Source organism: Acanthochromis polyacanthus, chromosome 22, assembly GCF_021347895.1.
Source record: "Acanthochromis polyacanthus isolate Apoly-LR-REF ecotype Palm Island chromosome 22, KAUST_Apoly_ChrSc, whole genome shotgun sequence".
In the NCBI taxonomy this organism is placed as follows: Eukaryota; Metazoa; Chordata; class Actinopteri; family Pomacentridae; genus Acanthochromis; species Acanthochromis polyacanthus.
The window spans coordinates 29,780,980-29,791,387 of NC_067134.1; the positions used below are offsets into that span (position 1 = coordinate 29,780,980).

Below are 10,408 nucleotides of genomic sequence, written 5' to 3' on the forward strand. Positions count from 1 at the left end.
AGGACAAAAGAACAATCTAGTGTTTGACTTTGTGATCATGGTCTAGAAATGATTTTAAATGGATACTTTGACTCATTTACAATCTGCAGTTCATGTCTTCTCTGGAATTTGGACACTTTGATGATGATTGATGGATTGTGCTCATTTGGTAGAGGATGCTGCTTTTACACTCTTTCTACATTCATTGAAAGCTTCTGACAAGCTTCAACACCACTTTATTTGACATTCACTGCATTATTTTGGATTGAAAATTCATTCATATGCTCTCAGTGTTGTCCAGCAGAATTCCTTCAATGTGGAACTACTAGAAGATGAGATGTTAACAGGAGCAAACACCAAGGAGACCCATCAGTCCTCTGCTGTTTATTATTAGCTCTGGATATCAACCCTCCTGTTGGCTTCATTTACGGCACCAAAAAACAGGAAAAAATCCAGAAATTCAGCAAAAAAATTCACCAAATTTATGAAAACGTGCAAAAACCTTCAGGAAGAAAATTCCAATCATTCCTTCAAAGTTTTATTTAAAAAAATCTAAACAAAACCCCCCTAATTTGGCAAGAAAATTCTTGTAAATATTTTCAAAAAATCCTAAAAATGTCTAAAGTGATTCCATATTTATCAGTAAAACTTCTGATATTTTCTTTCAGAACATTCACATAAAAATCAACCAAAATCCAGAGAATTTACTGGATTTTGGTTGATTTTTATGTGAATGTTCTTCAGACACATTTCTTCTTTTTCCACCAAAAAATGTTAAAAACTTCCCAAAAATGTTAAAATGTGGACATCAGAAGTTTCACTGTGAAAATATTTATTATTTTCCACATTTTCAAACTTTAAAACGACACGAGGGTTAAAATAATGAAACTCTAAAAGCATTTAATAAGGACACAGTCAGCAGATGATCCAACATTATTTTAAAGCTGTGTGTATTTTCCAGAAGCCTCAGGGTTTGATTGAAACTAAATGTGAGATCTGATCCATTCACCAGAAAACACAAACTTTACTTCAGAATATTCCAGTAAAAATGAGCTGAAACATTTGGGAGAAACTATCAGTAAAATATGATCAACAGGGAAACTTCTAACATTCTGATTGTTGGAAATCAAATCTAAAATCCTTGAAGATCTGCTTCCAAAGGAATCTTTCATATTTGGTAGAATATTGAGGACAGAAATGGAAGGATTTCAGGATGAATTTGTATGTTGAGTAGAATAAAGCAGATGAATAATAACCAGCTGATATAATGTGTGTTTGTAATGAAGAACTCAGAGTCAGGATTTTTAGCCACAGCCCTTTATTCTTCTCCATCACACACAAGATGAAGGAAGTTCTCATTTCATCACTAGAACAGGACTTAAAGACTCAAATCAGGATCAAGTGTGGCTGCACAAAAAGCTGATTTTCACTGGACAATAATGTGTGAAAGTCTGTTAGCAGTTTGGAGATTCACTGCTTCCTCTCTCATTTCACACTTTGTGCAGCTCAAATGCTTTTAGTTCAAGTGAGCGTCAGAGGAACACAGCACACTTCTCCTCCATTCCTCGGGCATCTTCTCACTATCTAAGATCCTGTTGAACAACCCAGTCACAAACTCTACTGCTACCTCTCCGAGACACTTCCATACCTCCACAGGTATATCATCAGGACCAAGTGCCTTTCCACTCTTCATCCTTAGCACACCAGCTCACCTACGACCGCTCAAACACTGCGTTATGATTTCCATATCCTTCTGTACACGACCGTTCAAAAGTTTGGGGTCATCCAGACAATTCCATGTTCTCCATGAAAGCTCCCACTTTCATTCATGTGCTAACATAACTGCACAAGGGTTTTCTAATCATCAATGAGCCTTTCAACACCATTAGCTAACACAATGTAGCATTAGAACACAGGAGTGATGGTTGCTGGAAATGTTCCTCTGTACCCCTATGGAGATATTCCATTAAAAATCAGCCGTTTCCAGCTACAATAGTCATTTACCACATTAACAATGTCTAGACTGGATTTATCATTTATTTAATGCTATCTTCATTGAAAAGAACTGATTTCAAGAAAAATAACATTTCTAAGTGACCTCAAACTTTTGAACAGTAGTGCATATTTATAGAATGTCATATTTCTTTTAAAATTAGACATGTAAGATGAAATAATATTGATGATAGCTCGTGTCCTTGTTCCTCTTTTAGCACACATCACACAGTATTACAATGAATAAGAACATTCAATCATCAAATACAATCATTTTCATAACAAGCTGCTGTGGAGGCAAAACCTTTTTGTTCTTTGCAATAAATCTTTTGTTCTTTTATTCAGAACTCTGAAGGTGCAGGTGACACAGAGTGCAAAGCAGTCTATGTGTCAAGTCAAACTGGAAGGAGCTGAGAACTCAAAGGAGAAGTATTTACGCACAGGTCCTACACTCAGCTGAGGCGGAAACAATCTCCGGCTCCAGGTTTGCCACCGGCGGCATCAAAGGGGACACACGCAGCACTGAGGAGGAACTGAGAATGAATGACCGTGTTCAAACAAAGTGTCCGTGAGTTTCTGTTGGGAAAGCATCAAAATCTGCGGCAAACTGTGCAGGATTGCCTTCATCTCCAAAATCCGGGTTGCAGCCGGTAAGAGCAGAATTGTGGAGATTCTAAAAGACTGTTTAAGCTGCCGATGTGTGCCACTGCAGTATGTGTTAGCATTAGCATTAGCCACGGAGATCAGCCACGATAACCCTAACCACTGCAAAATAAAAGAGGGAAAAGAAAGAAAGCAACTGTGTGATTGATGAGTGGAGTCCTGCTCAAACCCTGGGTAGATGAAACATCCTTTTTCAAGTGGGGAAACTGCACAAACTCTGAGAAAAATCATCAGTGAGAATCACCTGTCATTGAAAGGGGGAGGACACTTGACACGATGGGAGACGCCAGTGTTTACAAACAGTGACGTCACGAAGTCACGTGATTACCGCGCTGGTTGGCAAAAGGAACCAGAGGAACAATGGCTGATGATAACAATGCAAACTATCCTTCCGTGAAATTGTCCGATTATGCTCAATCCTTATCACCTGAGGCCCGACAAATATACGTGAGTAAGCTGAGATATCAGGGAAACAGTAAAACTTTGCCAGATCCCTACAATTTGAAGACTGAGTGAGTTGACGATCCTTCATTGTGGCCGGACATTTCCTTCACTGACATTTATTTTTAATTGATTGACACCGCTGGGCAGTAAACCCACCCAAAAATATATAATTATGAATTAAAAATAATATATCTTCTGTTAATCTTCAACAAGATGTCAAAGAAACGTCAAGAAGTTGCTGTATTTTGTGTCTGCAGTATGGCTTCTATGTAACAGTAACAGACCCACAGCATTGGTGATCGAAAGTAGGACAATTCTAAAAAACGATCGCTAGACGCATACAGAAACAAATATGGTTACAAATAGGAGGCTGCTGGCTTAAGGAGATGTTATTGAATATGCTTCATTCGACTTAAGGATACTTTCATCGCCTAAAAAGCGATTGGTAACACATGACAACACTGAACCAAACCGAAAGTGTAGAGATCGTTTCACGCGAAGGATGCGACTCTAAATCAATATCTTTTGGTTAATAAGCTCAAAGTTGGACATACTAAACATGCTGAACTGTTGAATAGTTTACCTGAAGAAAAGTGCGAGCCACAACACGATCTCTGCTGCTTACTGGGATACAATTTTTCCTGTTGATGGCTGAAGCCACCGCCATCTTCTCTCTCCTGACATCGGTTTTCGGTGAAATTTCAAGCCTGATCCCTTCTCAAAACGCTTCGTACAACCAACAACTACACACGCTATTACCATTGTGGTAAATACATGTGCAATTTCATTCATGAAAAGCGATAACTTTACGTATTTGTTTCAAACCCGATACCGTTCTCGTAGCAAGCCGTTATGTTACTGCCGGTTCTTGCCAACCAGTAGCAGTCTTGTACCACGTGACCACAGCAAATGACGACACGCTGGCATCTCCCATGGGAGAGTGCAAAGAACAGAGAGTGAGAGCTGCCTTTAAACAGAACACTGAGCAGTAAAATACATTCACTAACTGACAGCATAAGCAGGGCGGCTCAAATTAAATTTCATTGTATATGAAAGTGTGCAATGACAAAGTTCTTCTGATTCTTAGTTTTCTACCAGCAGTCCTGTCTTGAATCACCTGCAGTAGCATCTTTATGTTCTCTTTATTCTCTTTTTCCATGTCTGTTTTCTGTCTGTGTTCCTTATTTTTAACAGTTTAAGTTCATTTGTATCAGTTTTAGGTGAAACTGAAAAGAGCTGAAAGTGAACTATTGAGTTGAAATGTGTCCTCTGTGTTGGCTGATGAACATATGGGACACTCTGACACTTGTGTATAGAGTGGTATCCTCATGAAGATGTGTTTGATGTGACAGGTGATTGGCAGGAGGAGGAGAGTCTGACGGAGGAGCAGAGGAATGTTGGCAGCCATTTAGTCTGAGCTCAACAACGGAGGAAACATGGATTCTTCACAAAAAGTGAGAAACATACCACTGTAACATTATTTTCATTCATTTGTTGTTTAAAATGTGTAAAGTTGCTCCAGTTGGTTAGATGGGCCGACCAAAGCCAGGTGACGTTGGCTGGAGAGATGTAGCTCTGCAGAAGCAGCTGTACTGAGGATATAATGGTGGACTGCTAGGAAGCTGCTTGTTTTTTGTTTGAGGCTGAACTAGCTGCTGATCATACTTTCTGAAAATGTCTTACATGGTGATGAAGATAAGTAACAGAAGAAAAGTCTTGTTTTTCAAGCAAGTTGTTCAGGAAGGTAAAGAGCAGCATTTTCTTTGGTAGAGAATAATACTTTTGAGCATTGTGAGTTTACCAGCCTTTTCCTTCTCAAGAAATTCAGACAGTTGAACCCAGAAGTTTACTTACACTGTATAAACGATACATAACCCTTTTTTTAATTTACATGATCTGACATTAAATCTGGCAATGCTTCTCCTGTTTGATGTCGGTTAAGATGACCAAAATTATCTTTAAATGCCAGAATAATCAGGGATGAGAATTTTCTGCGGATCCGCGGAATTCCGCGGATTTTATCATTGCCAGGGTCATTCTTGTGAATCGTCTAAATTCGAGGAGAAAATTTTTTTGGGGGGTGAGGTATGTTTATGGTCGGCGAGTCGTAATATTGAACGGCTGCTAATATCCACCGTGCTGAATGCTCGCTGCCACTCAGTAAGAGCAGTCATGTACAGTACTGTAATCGAATCACCATGAAGTGTGGAGTCCAGGGATGGGAATTTTCTGTGGATCCGCCGATTTCATTTGAAGTTTGAACACTTTATTGTCGCTGATACTCCCGCGAGATGGTAACAACGTTAACGATAGCTTGTTAATGACGGCCCAGCGATTGGACATTTGTGGGCCCCCACAGGTGTGGTTCATCCTTGGGTGCAGTTTCCAAATTGCTGTGGTTTGATGTTTATCTGTCCAAATAATTACATGCACAGATCAACACCATGGGAATGTCAAGCCATCCTACTGCTCAATATGGAGATTGGTTAAGGTTAGGATTATTTATTAAACTATATCCAAACACTCAGCCATGGCTTTCTAAGAAGCTTAAAGACCTACTGTACAGAAAGAAAACAGTCTTCAGAGAAGGAAATGCACTAAATCTTATAACCGACAGAAGGAAATAAAGTAGGAGATCAGGACCCACAAAAGACAATACAAAGACAAACTTGAGTCTCAGCTCAAAATGAACAACCTCAGTTCAGTCTGGGATGGCATGAATCTGATCACTGGGACTAATTAATGTGTCAATGAGAGAGTTCAGCTCAGCGGTTATAATTGTGATTTAGAGCTGGCTCAAAGTCTAAACAGTTTTTATGTCAGGTTTGACTCCCATGATTTTAGGGCTAAACATGCTGAGACTAAAAACTGTCTCATGTCAGCCTCTCCACAGAATCCCTTTTTTGATGTGGGCAATTTAATCTGGTGTTTCAAACAGTGCAGACCAAAGAAAAGTCCTCTACCTGATTACATCGGTGGCCGTTTATTGACAACTTTTACTACGTCTGACTAAATGACCAAGATTGCTGCCGATGTCCCTGTCTAGCTTATGTTTTGTTTGATTTTTCTTTAAATGCTTTTATTTTGCTTGTAATTGTTTTACTGTGGTTTTTTTTTCTTTTTTTTACATTTTTAAAACATTTGCTTTAACCCTTTAAGCTGCAGTCAATTCCAGCCATTTTCAGTACAAAAAATTGCTAATATTCTATTTGTAAATAAAAATATGACGAGAAATACAGGGAATATTGGACGCGCATCGCGAGGTGCATTTCCTTGAAAACGACCCAGCGTCGGTCAATTAAGCGAAATACTTTAGCGCATCTCAAAGTGTAGCGCAGGCGGGACACTGAAGCGCACTGAAGCACAAAGGGTTAATCGTTGCTATTCCTTTAACTGTTTTGTTGCTTTTGTTGTTTGGTGATGAACGCTTGCCCGGGTCGTTGGGGTCAAATCCAGAATTCAGTTGCAGAATTACAGATCTTTTCTGGACTGGTATCAACATCTGATCCCCTAGGAGAAACTAGAAAGTGTTGGTGGTCTGAATTGACCCTGCTGCCATTAAGACCTAAATCTGGACATTGATGTTGTATGCTTTTCATATTGTACATTTCTCCAGTAATGTAACTTAACGGAAAGTCTGGGGATCAAGAAATCCTTGTGGTACAATCCCATCAGTCCCAGCTCTGCTTTGCTTTTCACGGTGATTGACAGATTTTACTACCCAATATTCTAAAACTACCATGCAGAAAGCTGAAAACTATCGCCCTGTGAAAATAGTTTTGTTGACATTGTGAGTGTGCTGTTGACTCGGGCTGCAACTAACGACGCGATCTATCATAAGCGCCGATGTCAGCGTTTACTATACAGCTGTATCTAAACGCAGACATCCGTGCTGCATCGTGCATATATTATGTATGCAGCGACGATGTCCGTCTGTGTTCCGCGCTCCGGTCGGACGGAGATTTCTGTTGCATTGCGTGTTTACTTCCGCTTTTGATGACGTATCATGCTCAGACGATTCGTCAATGCATCGTTAGTTGCAGCCCTACTGTTGACACATTTCTAGGTTTCTAATGACAAAGCTGCTAGCATGTCTGCAGATTCTTGATCTTGTTTCAGCCTCATGTCCAACTACATGGAATTGAGACTTTGAGGTTCAATTTTTTCATGATTGCTCTTCCATCACTGCCTCTGTTTTTATCTTTGTCTTTTGCTACAGAAATGTAAATGCAGCAATGGAATGAGATGTCGGACCTCTGAGGAGGATAAGGATGGTTCGGCAACAACAGCAAAAAGAGATGAATCACTGAGTTGTGAGCAATATGGCAAGACTTTTATCACAGCAAGAAAGCTAAGAATTCACAAACGTGTTCACACTGTGGACAAACCATTCAGCTGTGATCAGTGTGGAAAAGCTTTTACTCTGAAGGGACACTTAAAAAGCCATCAACTCATTCACAGTGGAGTTAAACCATTCAACTGTGATCAGTGTGGAAAGGCTTTTACTCAGAAGTGTGATCTAGCAAAACATCAACTCATTCACAGTGGAGTGAAATCATTCAGCTGTGATCAGTGTGGAAAGGCTTTTACTCTGAAGATTCAGTTAAAAAGCCATCAACTCATTCACAGTGGAGTTAAACCATTCAACTGTGATCAATGTGGAAAGACTTTTAATCAGAAGAGTAATCTAACAAGCCATCAACTCATTCACAGTGGAGTTAAACCATTCAACTGTGATCAGTGTGTGAAAACCTTTACTCAACATGAACAGTTGTTGATCCATCAATGCCCCTTTCTAGTAGAAAGCGGTACCACTGTGACTCCTGTGAAAAAACTTTCAACGACCAACAGAGCTTAAAACGTCACCAACGCATCCACACTGGACATGATGTGTACGTATGTGATCACTGTGGCAAACTATTTGTACGGTACTCACAGTTAAAAGCTCATGAAGTGACCCACACTGGGGTTAAACCATACCTTTGTGACCAGTGTGGGAAACGCTACAGCTATATTAACAACCTCAAAGTTCACCAACGTGTCCACACTGGGGAGAGACCATGCAGATGTGACAAGTGTAAGAAGACTTTTACAACTTTGGGTTCCCTGAAACAACACCAGCAGATCCACACCAGAAAGAAAGCATTCAATCAGTGTCACAATGAGGTATGTAAAGACTGGTCTCAGTCACAGTGTACACACAGTTATTTATTGGATATTTTTGGATATTGCTGCAAAATTGTTTCAAAACTGTTTTGAATAACTGTGGTCAGTTGAATTCTGTTAACACATTATCAGCTATCGTTCAGTCTAACCTGTATTCGTTTTGACACTGAAATCTGGTCCAGGTTAATCTGGGGATGTAGGTAAGATTAGGAATTCTGATGTAATCAGAAAACTGAATGTTAAATTCCAACAGGTAAAAGTGTCTTCAGATGTCATTTGGGGTGCTCTCTATCTCAGGCAAGGCATCAGTTCTTCAATGCTGCAGGAAACACTGACGTTCTCTGTGTTTGTGTGTTTGTTTTCCAAGCAGAACGGAACAGATGGACAAAAGTCTCAGACTTGTCAGCACTCTTCCAATGGTGAACAGTGCTGCTTTGACCAGTCTGGACCAACGTCCAACCAACAAGTAACCCTACAACGACACCAGCGTATGCACACTGGACACAGACTGAACCCCTGCCAAGAAGATTTCGCCATGCAGGGTTCAGTAAAAGTTCATGAAGTCCTCCACAAACTTAAAGTCCTTGAGATCCGGCTTCACAGAATTCAGGTCTAATTTCTTGTTTAGTTGCTTCGTTGCTTCGTTGCGAAATCCGTTAAGAAGAAAGCTGTCGTTAACATTGAACAAGTATAATATTGAACAAGTAGATCAACTAATCTCTGATTATGTGTGAGTTGAAATATAAAAACATGAAGTGTTGGATGAAAAGTCCAATTTTTGAAAGCTGACATGTAGTTAGAATCATTTCTTTGTAAATTAGCTGCATCCAGTCATTACCATGACATTGGCATCATGGAACCATGACCACATATATGTGTCTGGAGATAGTGGCATTTTTATGTGTGTGTGTGTTGTGTTTTCCGTGCTTTCCCACCCCTCCCTCTTCTCCCATCCCTCCCCCTTGCCCTCTTCTGTCCTTCTCAACCCGCCCGGCCAGCAGGCAGATGGGTCCCCCCTATATAGAGCCGGGTTCTGCTCGAGGTTTCTTCCCTGTTAAAAGGGTGTTTTCCTTGCCACTGTCGCCTTTGGGCTTGCTCTGGGGGTCAGGCATTTGGGTTCTGTAAAGCGTCTTGAGACGAGTTGACTGTAATTGACGCTATATAATAAAATTGAATTGAATTGAATTGAACGGCACATTTTCATGCTTTGACCGATACAGTGAGGGAAAAAGTTTTCAGACACCCTGAAATTTTACACCAATCTTAAATATTGTCATTAAATATTTGTTGAAAAGTCTTTTTTTGTGTGTTTCTCAGGGTGTGGCTGCATCAGACAGACAAAAATACAAATTTATATTTTTTGTTATGTTTGTTGTTCACAAGAAAAACTAGCAAAACTAAATTCTACCAAATTTCTCATTTTATGGAAACCAGTTAGATGACAACAAACTGACTTTTTTTTTAAAAATAAATTTGCATCTCCCTATGTTGCTTTGCTTCATTTTGGTCATTTTGTTCCTATTTCAATGAATTTTACATCTGTTTTTGTGACTTTTTGTACCATATCTGACCATTTTGTGGTTCATGTTGGTCATTTTGTGTGCCTTTAAGGTTGTTATTGTTTGAAATTGTTCATGTTGCTCATTTTGGTCATTTCATATGTTCATTTGGTCATTCTGTGACTCATATTGGTCATTTTTGTTTCACTCCGTGTCTCTTTATTTTTATTTGTCTGCTTTGCTTCATTTATGTCATTTTGCATCACTTTTAGCTTGTTTTTTTTCAATTTTGACAATTTTGTATCTCACTTTGATCATTTCTCATCTCTCTTTGGGTTTTGTTTTTTTTTGTTTCTTAGCTTAGATTCAACTTTACTGTCATTGTACAGAGTACAAGTACTAAGACAGTAAATGCATTTTTTAAAAGTCCGTTGTGATGTCAGAGAGAAGAACTAACAACTGTTACCACATTCCATATTCTGAAGAAAAACACTGAAACACTTGAGAAAGTCAGTTTAACACACAAACCTTGGAGATATTGGAGAGTTGTGGTGAAGATTTCAAATGTGAAACTCGTGAAGACATTGAGTGTTAGGGAATTCTGCGACGTCGGAAAAAGAATCAGGAGGCAGACTCAGAGACACACTGGAGACTTAGATGGCTTA

General features: G+C 39.5%; 2 protein-coding genes across 3 annotated transcripts in view; one reads left to right on the top strand and one right to left on the bottom strand.

Moving 5' to 3' along the window:
- The window catches only part of LOC127531871 (zinc finger protein OZF-like), a 199,775-nt gene that overhangs the window by 116,438 nt on the left and 72,929 nt on the right, over positions 1-10,408 (bottom strand). The window lies entirely within an intron of this gene.
- LOC127531869 (zinc finger protein 665-like) overlaps positions 1-10,408 on the top strand; it is a 103,961-nt gene that overhangs the window by 41,328 nt on the left and 52,225 nt on the right. The window contains 1 exon segment of the mRNA XM_051942120.1: positions 4,431-4,532. Within this exon segment, the coding sequence (XP_051798080.1) occupies positions 4,515-4,532 (18 nt within the window). The 5' untranslated portion in view covers positions 4,431-4,514.